This window comes from Equus przewalskii, chromosome 12, assembly GCF_037783145.1.
Source record: "Equus przewalskii isolate Varuska chromosome 12, EquPr2, whole genome shotgun sequence".
NCBI lineage: Eukaryota > Metazoa > Chordata > Mammalia > Perissodactyla > Equidae > Equus > Equus przewalskii.
This window is the reverse complement of record NC_091842.1, coordinates 11118408-11137342: the sequence shown is the minus strand read 5'-3', so window position 1 is coordinate 11137342 and position 18935 is coordinate 11118408. Positions and strand designations below refer to the sequence as shown.

The 18935-nt window shown below is 48.8% G+C and overlaps 1 protein-coding gene across 3 annotated transcripts in view; it reads right to left on the bottom strand.

Annotated features, from left to right (window-relative positions):
• Positions 1-715: 715 nt before the first annotated feature.
• The window catches only part of FKBP6 (FKBP prolyl isomerase family member 6 (inactive)), a 28256-nt gene continuing 10036 nt past the window's right edge, over positions 716-18935 (bottom strand). The window contains exons 6-11 of one of the 3 annotated variants that reach the window (XR_011524398.1): positions 18658-18852; positions 18443-18552; positions 17197-17289; positions 14298-14410; positions 13743-13913; positions 716-1196 (exon numbers count right to left, since the gene is read on the bottom strand). Coding sequence is in view for 1 of the 3 variants with exons in the window: in XM_008542397.2 (XP_008540619.1) it covers positions 17199-17289; positions 18443-18552; positions 18658-18852 (396 nt within the window). In the remaining 2 variants the exon portion in view is untranslated. The remainder of the gene's footprint in view (positions 1197-13742; positions 13914-14297; positions 14411-17196; positions 17290-18442; positions 18553-18657; positions 18853-18935) is intronic. The other 2 variants (XR_011524399.1, XM_008542397.2) reach the window with 2 other exon arrangements.

The window sequence follows — 18935 nt, the reverse complement described above, 5'->3', positions numbered from 1 at the left end:
GAACATAGTGTCTCAGGAAGGAGGATGTACGATGCGAGTGTGATGAAGTGAACAACGCCCCCGGGGTCAGCCGGCCAGGCGGGTGAGGGATGGTGGCGGGAAGGCAGTGGGCCCAGGAATAACCGAATAACCGGCAGCAAGAGTGTGGAGAAAGCTAGTGTAGACAACACCCTTGCAGGTTGTCCAGGAAGAAAGAAGAGGGTCAGGGAGGGTAAAGAGGGCGGGCATGGGGCTGATCAAAGGATCCAAGGGCAGCGTGGGTGCCGCGGGAAAGACTGGGCAGTTTACATGTGATGGGAACACACAGCGGGGCTGGAAGCAGAACCGGCCCACAGAGCGGTGGGGGCCGAGCCCAGGAGGAGGGCGCCTCCCCCTCCTCCTCTGCGCCAGGAGGGAGCAGGGGACACAGGAGAGGCCCTGAGGCCTGCCAGGGCGTCAGGGCCAGCGCCTGAGCGTCCTGGGGGGCAGGGAGCCCCGGGGACACAAGGTTTCCGATCAGCTCATCTGGCAATAGTTCCCCACAGAGAGGGGGTTTCAGGCAGCCCCAACCCACACGCATGGCATTTCATTGCCAGGTACCTGGAAAAGAACTGCTCTGGCTCTAGAAGATAAACCCAAGGCCCACTCTCGCTGGCATAAGGAATGGCTGCCCCTCCGCTCCACCTACTCACTTTACAAGTTCAGTTGATTTCACACATTTAATTTACACCGGATCTTGCAAGGACAAGGAAGTGTTTTATTTATTTACAACAAAAACACATGTAACACAATTCTCTCTCTTCAAAACAGAGAGCCCTATAAAATACACAAAGCAATCTCTATTTGTATTTACCCAGGGACATTAGCAGCCAGAAGGGGGTTGGGACCAGGAGAAAAGCCAAGGACTAATTCCATCTAAAAAAAAAAAAAAAAACAAACTCCCTCAAAAAAATTAGCATTTTTCTACTTGTCAGTAGCTACACTTTCCCCTACCCTGTGTATGAAAATGTGAAACAGAAAACAGCACCTATGAAAACATCTCAGTGGGTCGGTCAGAGGCAGCAATGCCAGGGCTGTGGAGCTCCAGCCCGCGCCCCGAGCAGGTCACAGCAGCTGCCTGCCTTGGAGGTTCGTTCTTTCTACAAAGTACTCCCAGACTCGTGACAACAGGGAGCTCCAGCAGCCTTGCTTCTCTTGCTTGTAGTTAGCGGAAGAATCTAGAAATCAAACACAGCAGTTAGAAATACAAGATTCAGTCGTTCCAAAGCCAGGTGACTGCCACCGAGGGTGCCATGTGCAGTCACAGCTACGCATACAAGGAAGCCAAAGCCAGTCCTGGGTCTGGGGCGATGACACCAGATGGCAATCAGGACAGATGCCATCGCAGTTCAGCTCCTACTGGATGGGCTCTGAGAAATGGTTACCAATTAATATGGTGGCTTTGAACCTTGAAATCAAGAACACAGGATACAGTCTCAAAATCAGAAAGAAAGAACTCTAAGATCATCTAGTTCAACTTCATTTTTCAGACAAGGCCCCAAAATGAGTGGCTAATTTCTGAGTGCAGGTAGAGCTTTATTCATTAGACTTTCTCGACTGTTCCACAGGGAGTGACACTTCCTCAACCATTTAAGGATGTGAAAAACACCCCAAACAGCCAAACAGCTCAGCAGCTGCTCTTCAGTGGGGCACCAGAGCCCGGCGACACATGCTGAGGCAGCACCAGCCACGCGGATGTGACCTGCAGGAAGGCCAGACGACCTCCACAGGCTGCTCCACGCCCCACGGCAGACGGCGGGCGTGTGCTGACAGCAGAGACAGCAAGCTACTTCATCCAGAACCAGAAGACCCCAGGTGACCCTGGGCTCCACTGCTTCCTGCTCTGTGGTCCCGGGCAAGTCACGCCTCCTTGGTTTCCTCACCTACACAACGTGCCAGTGTGTGTGCTAACACGTCCTCACTGAGCTGTCACAGGCCCAGAGTGACAGTTATCTCAAGAAGGGTGCATTTGAGAGCTGTGACAACAGCCTGCCCACCCCCTTCCTCCCCAGTTCCCCTGGAGCCAAACACTGGCTCTGGCCGGACGCGCCTCCCCACGCTGGTACACTGGTATGAGCAGCTGTGCGGCCGTGCTGGGGGCCAGGGGCTGAGTGAGAATCCTTCCTTCACTCTCTTCTTGCAGAGCAGCAGTGTCTGAGGTGAGGCGAGAAGCCTGCACTGCCCACCCTGCCCCACGGGCAGCAGCCGCCGGTGGGCACAGCGCAGGGCCGAGGGGAGGCCAGCGCTTCCTCGAAGTCGTCCATCTGGCTTCTCATTGAGATGTAGTATGAAGAGTGCTTTTTTTGGTTGCTATAAATACTGTGGCACTCTGCTAGGTAAGCCTTTGTTGGCTGCCCCTTATAACAAACTATAGAAAAAGACGGCACCAGTGAAATTCAACTTACAAATTTCAAAGTTACCACCCTTATGGAACCCTTTAGTGGGATAAAGAGATGAACAAACAAAAAAATATAAGTGCACTGAAGAAAAGTAAGTGGGATATGAAGATGCAGAATGACACCGGTTGCTATTTAACACAAAGTAAGCAGAAGGGCCCCCTGAGGAGGGACATTTAAGTAGGCTGAGCCCTGTGGCTAGTTAGGAGAAGGGCTTTCCAGGCGGTAGGGACACCGATGCCAAGGCCAAGGATCAGAAACACGCTTGAAGAGCACGGCCAGGGTGGGGGAGCGCAGGGCAGAGGGAGAAGCTGCCCCGGGCACTGACAGCCTCGTAGTGAAGGCGAAGGCCGGGGAGGGCTTCAGGTTTTCCTCGGCGTGACGGGAAGCCACTGGCGCTTCCGAACAGAGAAATGACTTTAAAAAGAAAAGATTAGGGGCTGGCCCCGTGGCCGAGTGGTTAAGTTCGCGCGCTCCGCTGCAGGCGGCCCAGTGTTTCGTTGGTTCGAATCCTGGGCGCGGACACGGCACCGCTCATCAAACCACGCTGTGGCAGCGTCCCACATGCCACAACTAGAAGGACCCACAACGAACAATATCCAACTATGTACCGGGGGGCTTTGGGGAGAAAAAGGAAAAAATAAAATCTTTAAAAAAAGAAAAGATTATTCTGGTTGCTTCGTAGGGAAGAGGCTGCAGGGGCGTAAGAAGGGTGGTAGGGCGAGTGGCCCCCTCACTGGGCGGGCGGGCCCTCAGGCTGCTCTGCCCCAGGCACCTTGGGGGGGACGTCGTGATGGGGGCCAGCCGCCTGGTCCAGGCTTCCGGAAACTGGCAGCTTCACTCTTCATTCTGCAGCACCTCACTTCCCATTTATTCCTCCATAAACCCAACTGCCATGTACATCGAATGATTCTAGAACCATCATGCTGGAGAGGCCGTGTGGGCTCCAGCTGACAGTCCAGTCACACGCCTGACTGCAATGAGGGCACCCCGGCCACTGAAGTGGGTAACATTTCCTGTACTTTGTTGGGCATCCAGAAGCGGATGGGATGGAGCAGAGCCACAGAGCAGCTGGATGGGGCACAACCACACAGGATGAGTGGGGGCAGAAACAGAAAAAAATTGTAAGTATTAGAAGGAAACAAGACAGGGCTTGTCAGTTAAGATGAAATGCAAATGCATAATAAGCAAATGAGAAGATGCTCAACTTCACTGGTATCAAGGAGACAAATATGAAAACATGGAAAAGGGACAACGAGGCCCCTCCCACGGGGGATCCCACTTCCTCACCTCACTAACAGGAGCAGAAGCACTGGCGCTGAGCCGTGAACCTGGGACAGCTGCCGTGGTGGCGGCTCGGGAGCGCTCCACCAGCATGGCGGGCTCAGGCTCCCTCTGCCCCCTCGCCGGGCTCATGGGCTCTCTTTTTGCTTTCTTCCCAAGCCCAAAAGTCCCCCCAAACTCTTCCCTCTCAAGCATCAAGCAGCTGGAGGAAAACGAAAAATTTCTGTTAACCTATGATGAAGAGCAAATTGAGTTTCCTTTTGCCTCAAATTCTCCTACTGACTTTAAAGGTTATTACAAAGTGTCCCATTAACACGTTTTCTTAGGGAAGGATTTGTTCTTTTGTGTGAGAGAAACTCTGCTGCTCTCCCAAAGCAACCAATTAAAAATGCACAATATTTCTTCCCTGCTACATCAAATATTCAATGTTGTAAGCCATGATAGGTCAAAAGGCAAAAAAAAAAGAAAAGCGTCTCTTTGTGGCATTTGATAACAATCATTCCTGATAAAAGCCTTTAGTAAAAAAACATTTCCTTAACATGAAAAAAGAATATATCTCAACCAAAAGTCAGCATCATGCTTAACTGCACACCAGCAACAGTTTCATCACAGTCATGAAAGCTGCGCGATGCTCAGAGCGGCCCTGCTATTTAGCACTGTTCTGGAAGCACTAGCCCAAACGCTTAGATGGGCCCTGAACACAACAACAGATGTAAGTGGTGGAGAGGAGACAACAATTTTCCCATTATTTGTATATGATGATCATATGGCTAGAATATTCAGGGGAGCAACTGACATAACTATCAAAAAACTAAAAACTTCAGAAAGGTGTTTGGTTACAGAGGGAAAAAACAGGCAATTTACAAAAAAAAAGTCACCTGACTCTGTAACCATGTGAAAAGATGCTTGTCCAGGGACATGCTAATTCGAACAACGAGATCCCATTTCAGACGCACCAAACTGGCAAAGGTTAAAAAGTCTAAACGCACAACGATGGCAAAGCTATGGAACGGACTCTCGGACACTAGCAAAGGGGCCGTGAGAGGGAACAGCGACTCGAGAGATCAATTCAGCCACACCTAGTCCAGCTGAAGATACACATATCACCACCGACACCGAAATTGATATGGTACTGAAATAAGTCACAGAGAACTCAGGCCCGGGGACAGCCCATCACCTCCTCTCTCTCTATTCATTACTGTTAAGAAGATGACGATACCCTCCTAGGATGGAAAGGCTACTCAGCTACTTTGTTAAAATGAAGCAGTTGTTTATGTGCTTCGAAAACACCCCAAATGCATTAAAAACATATTATAGTATCAAATGTATAATTCTATTTCTGGGGAAGATTATATATACACCCACATTCTCAAATATTCACAAAAAACCCTTCAGGAAGGAAATGAAACATCAACAGTGGCACCTCTGGAGAGGGGGCTCGGGCCTGGGAGCTGTCACTTTCCACCTTTCTTGTTTAAACTTTAAGCATGCAGCGTTTTTATAATTTAAGCTGAAATGCTGACACAAAGTTGCAGGGAGGGGTAGAGGAAACAGAACAGCACAATGCTGCTAATCGTCACATGTGGGTAATGCGGACGTGGGCAGATTGTCATGTTATTCTTTCCACCTCTGAATAGGTTTAAAAATGTCCATACTAAAATTTCACTACTAATCAAGTGAAAAAAAGAAAAACTGTTTCAATCTAGTCTGTGTCCCACGAAACGACTTGAGAAATAAATCCTGTAATCAATATTCACGCAGCATGAACATGTTCCCGGGAATGCAGATGGCTAGAGATGACCCCCAAGGTCAGACACTGGGATTTTATGAGGTTCAGTTAGTTGAATTTTCAAATTGAAACCAATAAAAAGTAACACTTTAGCATAAATGAAAGTGGAGCAAAGTAGAAAAATTCACATTTCATTTTGCAAATTCAATACTGGTAGCACACGGAGGTGCAAAGTCAGAGAAAGCAGCTGTCATGTATCCATGGCTCAAGGAAAGATACGCCTGGAGACCTACAAAGACAAAAGAAGTTAGACCCGGGCAGGAAACGCAGACAAAGGTCCGTGAAGGCAGACTCCAGCGGAATATATTAATGCTAAACAAGCTGCTTCCAATGAGAGTAAACCCCAGGCATGGGGAAAAGGCGGAGTCGATGTGAAACAGAAACTCAGGCAACGATATGATCGGTGTCCACAATAATTGCACAACACAATGAGCAGTAATCAAAGAAGAGTGTGAAAACGTAACCGAGAAGACAGAGAAGTGATGGAATCCTGGCCCCGCGAGCCGGAGGCTGCAGAGCCCAGGATGTTTACGTTGGAAATCCGAGGACAGAGGCTGAGGATCAGGGCAGGGTGAGCAGAGTTCCCACGGCGTCGTGTACCAGCCCTGCCTTGTCTCGCAGCCCTGTCCCATAGCACTTCCCTCTAATCCTACAATAGCGAGCCAAACTGTCAGACGTGAACATCATCTGTGAGAAAGCTCTGGAACAGTGGGTCTTAACCTTTTTTGGGCCATATAGTCCTTCAAAAAAAACTGATGAAAGCGATGGGTCCCTCTTCAAAATCCCAGAGAATGCACAAATGTTGCACATAAAGGCGAAGATTCACAGACTCTCCCGGAAGCCATTATTACTCAGTCAATTGGAAGCACCTAGTCTGGGTATCTCAAATAACTCCAACTGAGGCAGAGGAACTTTATAAGGAGCCCAAGCCCATTCACACTCTATGACGTGATGTCCTGGCTATCCACAAGCTGCTGTGTCCTCTGGCCTGTTTGGTCCTTCATCCCAACACCCCACTCCCGCCACCCCACCTCGCAGCTGTCAAAGCTGACTCTCACTGCTGGGCCCTCCATCTGCCTCAACCCACCCTGGCCCTGGTTCTCTGCTGGCCCATTCCACACTGACTTCCTGTCACAGCCCCTCAGCCCCCGTGTAGTCCTCGAGCCTGGCAATCTGCTCCCTCCCTTGGCCACATCCCTCTACCTCTTTTCACCATAGGCATGAGTCAGGCCTCACGCTGTGGTGTTCCTTATCTACTGGAATACACATTAAGCTCTGAGTCGACCCTGAAGCCCACCCTTTCCAGGCTTCAACTGAACCAGAGCAGCCAGGCCCTTCTCCCCACTTGGGGGTGGGCCAGGACTCAGCCCTGCTGCCCTTCTGTCTATGACAGACAACTGTCTGAGTTTATGGCAGTTGGGAGCCACAGTGAAGGCAGCACGATATGTGGTCAAAAAAAGGGCAGAAGTGCCACCCAACTGCCACCCTTGTTTCAAAACAAGGTTTACATTATTTAACATATTACGTCTCCAGTTACCATCCAACTCCTCTCCTCATGGAGACATGCTGAGAAAGCAGTCTGTGTTACTGTGGTCCACACAGCAGCTGCATCCACAGCACCTAGGAGTTTGTTACAAATACAAATCTTTGGGCCCCACCTGACCCGCTGAATCAGAATCTCTGGGGAGGGGCGCTACAACGTATCAGGATGCCAAGAGGAATTACCTAGCAAAGGCCTGCATTTGTCTTTCATGGCCTTTTCTTCACAGTGTGACAATGACCGCTGTGGATGCTGTCACAGTGATAGGGCAGGCCACTCTCTGGTGAACACACACTTGTCCTACGTGGCAGAGATGATTTTTGCTCACAGCCATTCACTTCCTTTATCTGATAGATCTGAGAACCCTTCTCTGGGTTCTTGAAACTCCTAGGCTCATCCCAGCTCATTTCAGCTCCACCCTGGGTCCGTGACGTCCCCAGCAGAAGCCCACGGAGGGCGGTGAGAAAACCAGGCCGGGCTCCTCATCTTCTCCCTCAAGCATCTCAAGGCAGTGAGATTCTCACTTGATGTTAATTCCTTATTGCTTAGGCTCAGTTCTTTCACTGTTTGTACCCTTGTTTGTCTAAATCGGTGTCTGGGATGACATATGCTTGGAGGCAGAGTTTATATACCTAATTATGAACACAAGAAATTAAAAACAGACTGAGCCAACATCTGATGGAAGCTAAGGAAGCACACAGCGAACTGAAAGATCCGATCGCTTTACCCTCCAGATGCTGACACCGAAGCCCAGAGGGGAGATGATGGGGCTGAAGTCACAGCAAGAGAGCTAAGACTGAGAATCCAAATTTCCCACTTCTCAGCCCTGTAATGAATGGCAAAGGGCACTTCAATCATCACTGATTTTGAAGTTTAGAAAAAGGCACCTGGTTATCTCCTGAAATTCTCGCCGATACCTCAGCGCAAAGAACACAGACTCCATCAAAGTAAACCTGAGGAGGAGGCAGCTTTGGGGCCCATTCTGGCTGCCAAGAGAGGATGCAGAGAGAGGTGAAGGGGCCAAAGAAACTCTACCAGGGGAAATGCTTTCCCAGGAAGGGGTATAATGAAAAGGTGCCAACCCAAGTAGAGTTATTTATAGTCACACAACAAAGGGATGACTTCAATGACACCTCCTGAGCTGGGAGAAAAGGCATTTCACAGATATCCAAAAGATCAAGAGACTGTCTAACAGTTTGCCTGGAGAATGACATGGCCCTCATCGGACAACAAGCACATGCCTGCCTGGCCCAGTTACCCTCGAGAAAACAAAACTCCATTTTGAGCAGAAAAAAAAAGTGGAGGTGTTGGGAGAGAAAGAAAAGTTAATAAAATATAAAATTAGAAAAATACATTTAAGCATGTTATTATTCATTTAGGACTCAGATGAGTCTAACCGGAGACATGAAATATCTTTCGACTCAATGGTAGATTTGCAAGTCTCTTCTTAATCTCTTTGGGAAGAAGGGATCAAAGAGATTCTCTGTGCAGATCCAGTCACAGACCGTGCGAGATGATGAGCTGCTCCTAGGGTTTCCTGGCCACCCACCAGCCCGGCTCGGACACAGGAAGGCTATTTTGGAACAAGGGAACCTCTGACCCCAGAGGACACCTCTAGCCTCAGCGTTGGCACCAGGCTCTGTGTGGCGTGCTGCTCCAGGGCTCACTTTGCGCCAACTCTTTGAAGCAGGACTGAGTCCCGGAATCTCAACCACAGGCGTGTACTCTCCACAGCCTGGCCTTTATTTCCACCTGAGCCCCTGAGAGCTGCTTTGACGTCGCAGAAAACATTTTTAAAGTCTGTTAAGACACTCTTTCCCTGGAGCTGGCCAAGCAACATGGCTCAGTCCTCTTAATTCTATCGCTCAAAGGCTCCAGCCTCTCTCAAGCATGGAAAGCAGAGAAGAGGGAAGAAATTCCTACACATCTAAGAGAGAGAGAAACATCCATGGGCACCCAGTGGTAACACTCCAACTGAAGAAAGAAGCTGAATGTATCTCAAGCTTCACATCTCATATGGAGTTTACACTTCAAATCAAATGAAAGTGGTCACAGCTGGTTACACATATGCACAAAGACCTCCACAGGGACAGGCTCTAATCCTCTCAGCTTGATTCCCTCCCCAATCTGTAAAATGGAAATAATTTCTCCCTCAAAGGAACGTTGGGAAGATTAAACAGGTTTACGGACATTACGAAGCACCACAGACACGGAACGATGCTCAGACTCTAGGAAGAACTGTTAAGAAACCCTTCACCCTGCGCACTCCTGCTCGCTCATTACAGACCCTGCTGACTCCCGAGGGTCAGATGTAGGCATAACGTGAATTCCAGAGACCATACAGAAAACACTGACGTGTAACTATGTAAATATTCAAAACAAGTGGAAGAAGATATTCTAACTTACATAACAGACCTTAAATTCGCATCCTTCACATAAAAAAGTTTTTACAAATCAACAATATAAAAGACCCAAAAGAAGAGTGGACAAAGAACATCAAGAGGCAATTTGCATAAAGGATACAGCTGGCCATTATGTACAAGATGCTGCTCAACTTCACTAGAAATTGGGGATATGCACACTAAAAATGATACAGCACTTGTATCCACTATTTTATTTTATGGGGAAAAAAATCCACCCAAGGAAAATTTGGGAAGCTAGGGTAAGAGATGATACCCAATGCCAAGCCCCTTCCTTCTGGTATTTAAGGATTCTACCTGCTCAGCCTGAAGAATGAGTCAAGCAGCTGCGCCCAGGTACACAGAGCACCTGGTCAACTTTTCCACCTGTTTCATTCTTACATGTGAACAGGCAACCAAGAAACCCCAACCATCTGTGGGAAGTCTACAACAACATGGCAAAGGGAAAGGCCAAAGCAAATAAGCAGAAAAACAGTTCAAAGAAATGTGCAAAAAGGGTCCTTACCTTTCAGAGATACATAGGGAAATACTTGTGGATGAAACGATTTGACTACTAGGATTTGCTTCAAATTAATCCCGCAGTGCTGGGTGGGAGGGCATGGGTGCAGCCAAAGATGAAAACACTGGCTTCATGCTGTTAATTGTTAAAGCTAAAGGGTGAGTCCATGGGGCAGTCACCATACTAGTCTCTCTACTTAAGACTGGGATTTTTCATAATACGCAGAATGTGAAAAGAGACTGGGATACTATGAAAAAGGGAGATCTGAAAAGAGCTTGTGGATTCGAATATTTGATTGCTGAAAGGAAAAAGCCCATGTAAGATTGGAAAATTAAATACATGTCCAGTGGGGGCGGGATTTAAAGAGGCAGAAAAGATAGAGAGGCCCCTGCAGGAGGACCAACAACAGCCTACAGGAGTCCCAGAGCCAGAGGACAGGGAAAGAGAGGGGAAAACGCCATCACAGAAACATTATCAGGGGCCAGCCCTGATGGCCTAGTGGTTAAACTTCAGGGTGCTCCACCTTGGCAGCCCGGGTTCAGTTCCCAGGCGTCACACCACTTGTCTGTCAGCAGCCATGCTGTGGTGGTGGCTCACATGGAAGAACTAGAGGGACTCACGACTAGAGTATACACGTACGTACCGGGGCACCGGGGAGGGGAAAAAAGGAGGAAGATTGGTAACAGATGTTAGCTCAGGGTGAATCTTTCCCAGGGGAAAAAAAAAGAAAAAAGAAATATTATAGAAGAATTCCTTAGCTCTTAAGAACTTGAGCCTCTAGAATTAAGGTGCCCTTCTAAAGGACTTGAGCATCTGGGGGGGCCTGGACACATTACTGTGAAGTTTTAGATGAAACAAGAATAAAGAGATATTAAAAGATTCAAGGCAGAGCAAACAAACCAGATTTCTCAGACATGACATCCAACAGACAGTCTGTCCTCAGACTTGTACCCAGCATCTGGAGTTGACGAGAGGTTCTAGGAGGCGACAGGAATACTGACGGGAAAGATGAGTTCTGGTGGGGTGCGACAGGAGGGGTCGGAAGGGGGCTGTGAGGCAGGGAGGTCTGAAGGGGAGGCAAGGTTTGAGGGGGTGAGATCTTCTAAGTTGGGGCAGGTCCTAATAGGGACATAGTTCTAATGGGGGAGGGAGCTTCTGACTGGGGCATAGGTTCTAAGCTGGGGGAAGGCTCTTTTCATTTTAAAATCTAGGGCCCAGCCCTGTGGCTGAGTGGTTAGGGTTGCACACTCCACTTTGGCAGCCCAGGGTTTCACTGGTTCGAATCCTGGGCGTGGGCCTAGCACTGCTCATCAGGCCACGCTGAGGCGGCGTCCCACACAGCAGAGCTGGGAGGACATACAACGAGGATATACCACTATGTACTGGGGGGCTTTGGGGAGAAGAAGAAGAAAAAAGAAAAAAAAGATTTGCAACAGATGTCAGCTCAGGTGCCAATCTTTAAAAAAAAAAAAAAAAGATAAAATCTATACCCAGCCTACATATTTTTAATCAAGTGTGATATGGCTATATAAAAGCTGGAAAATTTCTCTCTTATACATACAATTTTTATATGTTACTTAAAAATATCAGAACAATGAGGTAAACCAAGAAAAGGGATCCAGGAAATAGTGGATTCAACCCAGGAGATAAAAGAGCTCCCAGAACGGCAGCTGTGCACCAGGCCCACAGGACAATCTGTACCGATGGTTACACAGATAGGGAGATTTCCAAGGGGGAGGTCCCTGAGAAGAAAGGAGATTCACAGACTATATGGTACCACAAGTTTTAAAAGAGATAAGGATAAGGTAAACAGTTCAAGAAGAAGAAGAAGAAAAAAGAAATGCAATTAGAAACTGCAGGAAAGACAGAAGCTTAAAAAAAGAAAAAGCACGGAGGCCAGCCTGGTGGCATCGTGGTTAAGTTCATGTGCTCTGCTTCAGCAGCTCGGGGTTCACAGGTTTGTATCCCCAGTGTGGACGTACACACCACTCATCAAGCCATGCTGTGGCGGCATCCCACATACAAAATAGAGGAAGACTGGCAGGGATGTTAGCTCAGGGCCAATCTTCCTCAAGTAAAAAGAGGAAGACTGGTAACAGATGTCGGCTCAGGGCCGAGCTTCCTCACCAAAAAAAAAGAAAAAAAAAAAGGAAAGCAAAAGCCCTGGCCTTTCAGTTAGTAATATTCTCATCATGCAAAGTGGAGCATGGGAAATATTGTCTTCAGCTTATGAAATCAGACACAGATATAAGTATTATTTCCATTACAATAATTAATAGAGAGTCTAAAAGTAGTAATATAACCATAAGGGAGGAAAGAGATGGCATCATATCATATCACAGCAGGAAGTCAACAGATACATGTCCAAAACTGGTAAGAATCCAGAAATGGTGATAGAAACATAGTATTTGGCCATATGGAATACAGAATATTCAGCTATACAGAAGAATCCTCAGAAGAAACAAAAGTTAAAATTGGTTTCCTCTGGTGGACCCTTTGCATGGATTCTTTTTTCCAGTTGGTGGCTCCGGGCCAGGTGGCCAGAGCGTGAATCCCCAGCTCTAACGCTTACTAGCTTCGTCACCTTGGCAGGTTACTCAGCTTCCTCATGTCTAATTTATCACCCATAAAACGGAGATAATATCTACATTATAGAGATGTTATGTTAACAATCCACAAACATGTAAAAGAATGCCTGGCATAAAAAGTTTAATAAATATACTTTGATCAAAGTTAATAAAAATAAACTAAGACAAAAATGGTCAGCAATGTTATTGAAACAATCTAGAAGCAAAATATGACAAACCAAAAGCAAAAAAAATAAAACTACGTGTAGGTAAGAGGACCATGTCGGTGAGTCCCCTCGGTCTAACGCTACCAATTGCCTCGTGAGCTCCGTCCAGCTCCGCCTCCTCCGGGAAGCTTTCCCCACCACTCTCAGTGTGTGAGATCATCCTGGAACTGCTAATTCTGCACCGCTCCCCCCCTCCGCCACGCCCCGATCCCCCAACTTAAAGCTGCTTTTCTTCATAATATATAGCTTCGGTCCCTTCCTCCATCACCCACAGGTCACCTTGTAGACCCTTCGGCATTCTGGTCACCCTCCTTCAGCTAGATTCCCGTTTGTCACCAGAATTCTTGTGAGAGAAAGCGTTCTCCCGTCTGTCCCACCTGGGAGGCCTCATGCTCCTGCCTGCTTTCCGTCCCTGCCGGTGCTTCTACCTCCAGGCTGTCATCTCCTCTCTCACACTTGCCACCTGCCAGACCTTGCACCTCCAATGTGCCCTCCCCAGCCCCTTGAGAACTTTCTTACACAAGCCTGTCAGATCACCTCAGCTCTGAACGCATCTTTGCCCTCCTCTGATACCTGCAGAGCACAGCGCGCACTCCCAAGAAAACTGAAATGCCAGGACAATGACCTCAGCTCTGAGCCCCTTGTCTTCTCTGCTCCCCTCCCCCACCCCCACTCCTCCCTCCCTGGGCCCAGTCTACCCCTCCTTCAGGACTGGCTCAGCAAAGCTTTTCTCTGATCAAGGTATTTCCCCTCATGCACTCCTCTTGTCTACTCTGATTCCACTGATTATCCTCTCCCCTCCCCCAGCAGAGCACCACCCCCTGCTGACCAGATCTCCTCACCGCCGCACAGCACCCCCCATGGTGCCTGAAAACAGGCAGCTCTCAAGGGTTCTTGGGGAAGGCGTGGGGAAGGCGTGGGTAACGAAGGCGCCGTCGGTGGTGCAGCAGGACCTCCTCCACCCTCCTTCAGGGCGCCATTTTCTTTGGAGCCATGCCTTACATTTGGCACCTTCTGGACCAGTGGGCACCAACAGCTTAGCTCCTGGGCCGGGTCTCTCCCACTTCTTTCCCTGTGTGGTTGTTTTCGATGCTGAGTGTAGGACTTCATACTTCTCTCTACTAGAGTTGCTTTAAGGATGCAAGCTGCCGTCCTCTGCAAGTCTGCAAGGGCCTGATGACAAAACATTCGAGTTGGAAGGACAAACAAAGTCATCTAACCTCATACGTCACCCACCTCTAAGGGGCCCTCTAGAGCTGCTCAGACAGAGCCTAACAGGGAATGCCCCAGCTCCCAAGACGACCCACACCCAAACAGTGGGAAAGCTTGGTCTGGGAGCAGGTGCTCCCTGCAAGGCCATTCTCCACAAGCAGCCAACAGCGGCACCTTGTCTGTGTGCTCGCCATGTTGGAAGAGCTTAATGTCACTATGGTAAGACATTTAATTAGTAAATCTTTCATATCAAGCCAAATTTTGTCTTCCTATTAGGTGTTCTTGCTGGTCCCGCCCTTTGGAAACCACAGAATAAACTTCACCTACTGTACATCAACCTCTTACATGGTTGAACACAGCTGAAGTGCTCACTTTCTCTCTCTTTTCCAGACATCACAAAAGCAGGGCGAAGGTCTCAGGCACTAGCATGCCGCGATAGGAAGGACACAACTCAAACACTGAAGATGACAAAGGCACGGAACAGAATTAAGGAAAACATTAGCACACGACTCCAGTGTTTCCAAACGTGACGGCATCTGTTCTAAGAGCTCCTTGGTGGCCCTGGTGAAATTGCTACTACTGTGGACGGAGCAAGATGAGGTCTCAACCGCGCAGGTAGGTAGAAGATGCCCACTTACGGAAGTCTGACTGCAGCGTACACACACACAGGAATGCTGCCTCCACCGCACTGCAAACCACAGGGAAAGCAGCTTCATGCAGCTTATCAAACATTAGCATGGCCTTTGCTATAAAAACGTTCAAGTCTTCTGATGCACATGAGTTAAAACACTGACCTCTGCCTTGACCTTTTAGATTATTCCCAAGAATACTCCCATCCAGAGGTGTGTGTGTCTGCCACGCCCTCTGGAAATCCAAACTAAGGAAAACGATGGTGTGGCAGAACTAGGGACGCGACTGCTCCTTCCGCCGTCGAGAGCCAGCAGCAGGCGGTGCAAGAGAGGCCCAACTCCCCAGGCTGGCAAGTGACCTACTGCTCCGTTACGGCAGGACTAACGGTCACACTCGACAGGGCAGCGAGGGTGGCAACAGCTAAACATCCTCAACAGGCAGCTCCCCATCGTCTCCGTGCCCTTGCTGTTTGGGAACAGCAGCCTTCCTACTGCGGATGATCATGCTCCCCCAGTTCCCACGATGCGGTGCTAGGAAGGGGTGTGCCACTCAGGGGACTCCACACGCCCCAAACCAGGCCGGAGTCCTGCCTCAGGATCCTGCAAACTGGAGCTACGGTTGGTACAAGAGGAAGAGGGAGACGGGGGTAAGGAAGAGTCCTCTCTTGAGTGGAAAGGCTGTGGAAATGGACGCCTGGCCCTCCTTACGGTGGGAGAGAATTAAGCAGAGAGGAGACTGAGTCCCGGAGGCACTCAGAGCCGCAGGTCTCTACCTGCCTGAGTACTGGATGTTCGACACCTCCTTCGATTCTGTGAGCCACCCCAGCATCCCTTCAGCAAATCTCTTTTTCAGCTGACACCAAAGATGGGTTTCTGTCACTGGCAATAACAAGAGTCCTGCCAGCCAATACAAGAGCTGGCCCGGAAGGCATGGTTTCAAAGATGCTGGTCTGGCATCTCCGCTATTTCATACTTGATCCAACCAACATTTACTGAGTGCCGATCACGTGCCAGACATGGTTCCAAATGCTCGAAAATACAAGATGAAAAAGAAATGGCCTCTGATCTCAAAAAATTCAGTCTACTATAACCGAGGCTTAGAGAATAGACTCAAGAGCACACGTGTTCCACCAGAAGTGTCCAACATCTTAGAAGATGAGATGAAGACAGGTCAGCAGTATCGAACATCTTGGAAGACAAGAACAAATTTTAAATGGCTCTAGTTGGTCAAAACTAAGTTGTCAAAAGAATCTAGAAACCTGGACATTTTAAATGACGACCTAGGCACAAGTACAACAGAAAAAAGGGCAGCAGAGAGAATCCCAACAAAACAAAAGCCAAAGTACGTTACAACCTCAGCAGTGGTGGGAGTATGCTCAAGGCCATGTGAGACCCCAGTACAGTCACTGCTGGGGGCAAGAAAAGAGTCCAGACTTAGGAATAGATGCGAAATCATCAGGCTCCAAAGAATCTGACAAACTTAAAGCTGAGTAATGACGACGGAGAGGAAGCGTGTTGCCCTGCTGGGTTTTCCAAGGTCTGTTTCTGACACGGAGCCTGGAAGAACTGGATCTTCATTAGACGGCAGAACATGCCAGATCACAGGGCCAGGCCTCCACTTCTAGGGGATCTTAACAGTCGCCAAGCAAGAGAAGTCCTCTGGCTCACGTCTCAGTCCAGAAGACCTGCAAATACTCCAGTGTCCCCAAAAGACCTGAAGGCCGGGGCACAGGGTCAGGGTCAGTGATGAAGGCGACATTTACTTCTGAGACCGACTGGGTGTTTCTGACAGGGCGGGGAGCCGCGGTTTGCAGCCCACTTGTGGAAACGTCTGGGATGAATGGGCCTTTTCACTGCCCTCTCCCCTCAAGCCTCTTTTGTGGAGAGATGAAGGTGGTAACAAAGGAGAGATTTATCACCAAGAGCCCATTCGGCAGCTGTTTGCTTGTTGTCCCTTGTTTAACTTCTCTCAAGAGAGCGGAGTTATCTCGCCGGCTAAGCAGGTGTTTAAGGCAGGTGATTTTGTTTCCATTAATTTTCTGCAGTAACAGTAAACCAGACCGGAGAGCTAGCTCAGGCACCGCGGGGAACCTTAACCCTGTGCCTGCTGACTCAGCGGGCAGCTCTGAGGAGCGGCGGCCCAGCGCAGCCCTCGACCTCTAGATTTTGTCTTTAACAATCTGTTAAATGTAAAGTGAGGTTGGAGGCTTCCAGGTTTTCAGGAAAAACCAGATTAAGAAAAGCATTACTCTTCATTTCAAAGCCCAGATAAACCATCACATTAATGACCATATTCATGGTTTCATGTTCCAAGCTACTATGAGGGAGAGGTTAACAGAAATTTCTTTTTTTTTAAATTTAAAGCTTAAGGCTTCCCAAACCTATACATTTAACCTCCAGCTCTGGATGGACTTTCTGATCTTCTCCAGGAGAAGGCCCCTGTCTGTGCCTTCTGCACTATAACTGTGTCATTAGCTTCAGCAGGGAATTTGTCTACTCTTCTTGCCCATCCTCAGCTGCAGACAGTTACCGTTCACTAGCGCTGAGGAGGACCACCGTACTTCTACAGACTGCTCAAAACCCCAAAGCCTTTTATGCTCCAGCCCTTTGGTTACCTTCAGTTTTCTCCTACTGCAGAGTCATCATCACAAGGGGCAAACATTCGGTGGCACATTTCTTTCTCTTTATCCGTGTAGTCCTTGTAACAGCTACAGAGAGAAACACACTGGTTAGAGAAGGCCTGTGTTTGTAGGAGGTGACACCTGGTGGCTAGAATTCTCCACTCAGGACCAAAAATGCTGAAAATCCAGCAGGCCTTGAACTGAGTGAGGAGGGGGTGGAAGCCACGCTGGGGGGGTCGGGGAGACAGGCCAGGCTCCCCAGGGGTGCTCAGGAAGCCCTCAGACAAGCAGCCCACCATCGGAAAAGACAGTAGCCTTGATGGCGGGGAGCCACTGTTGGGGAGGCTGCCAGGCTGAATGTCGCCAAGTGACCCTCACACAATGGCCTCTAACTTATCTTGAGATTTTCTTGCTAAAGAAGGGTCAGATTTCAAAATTCCTACATCTAACCTGACGGGATACTTTTAAATACCAGAAAGGAAACTGCTGGACAGTCCTAAAAGGCCTGACATGTAACAAAGGAATCCAAATACATGAGGCGCACACGCTTCAGACTTTTTTAATGTCAAGAAAGCAATCTGGATTGAATATTTAATGTCAACAGGAGTAGAGAATCTCACCAATACAGAATAACAAAGAAATACCTAAAAAACAATAGAAATATTACAAAGGTCACTGCGTTATGGGTGACTCCTGTGTGTGTGTGGATATTTTCAAAGTTTTCTACAACGAACACAGAACTGCTGTAATCAGAAGAGGTTACATTACCAAAGGGCCAGTACAGATGTCACTTGGGTAACAAGAAAGTCCCCTCTGGGTGTGAATCAGACCTGAATGACCCATTTCAGATCAAACCAGGATCTCCAAGACCCCCTTCCGCGCTCGGCTGAGTACAGTGCTTCTCCGCTGGCGGTAGGTAGGGAAGAGTACCCGAAGGCCCTTTTTAAGCAGTTTGCTGGCTCACCCTTTGAGATGTGCTAATTTGGGGCACGGGAAGAGGGAACAGGGAGGCGGGAAATGATCCAGACGTGTAGTTTGGACATTTGTCCCACCTCGCCTCTGCCGCTGGGAGCTGCTGACTTAGAGCACTGAGAACTTCCTGAAGCCAGCTCCAGGGGGCGCTGCCTCACAACGCGCGCCGGCCACACTCCCAGACAGCCCTTCGCCCAGGTGGACCGGAGGACCTGCGGGCGCATCACACCTCTCCTCCTGTTCGCACTCCCACAAACACATATCTCACCTGGCCAGTTTCTTCAGCTCATTATTGATGTCATGATTGAAGGGCTGTGCCTTCTGGGCTTGGACTAGAAAATCCCGGGCCTTCTGATACTCAGTCATCAGGAGACAGGCCTGTCAAAGGTCAGAATCTTAACAACACACTTAAGTCAGGAAAGACAGCATTTCTGCAGTGCCCAAATGCAGCTTTCATTCCCAAGTCCCTGCCCTCCAACGCACCTGTCCACAGCGAAAGAGGGCCTTGGCATTCTTCTGGTCAATGACCAGAGCCTGCTCCCCATAGCGCAGGGCCGTGGTGGGTCGCTCCAGCTTCAGGTACGTAAAGGACAGGTTGAGGAGAACAAGAAGCTTGGCGGCCTCCACCAGGTGCTGCTCCTCAGGGGGTGCCGACCGCCGATGGAGAAGCAACAAGGCCTGCGGAGAGGAAGGACGGGTGGCAAGGTTAGCGACATAATATTACACACAGAAAACTAAGAATCCACCACAAACTATTAGAA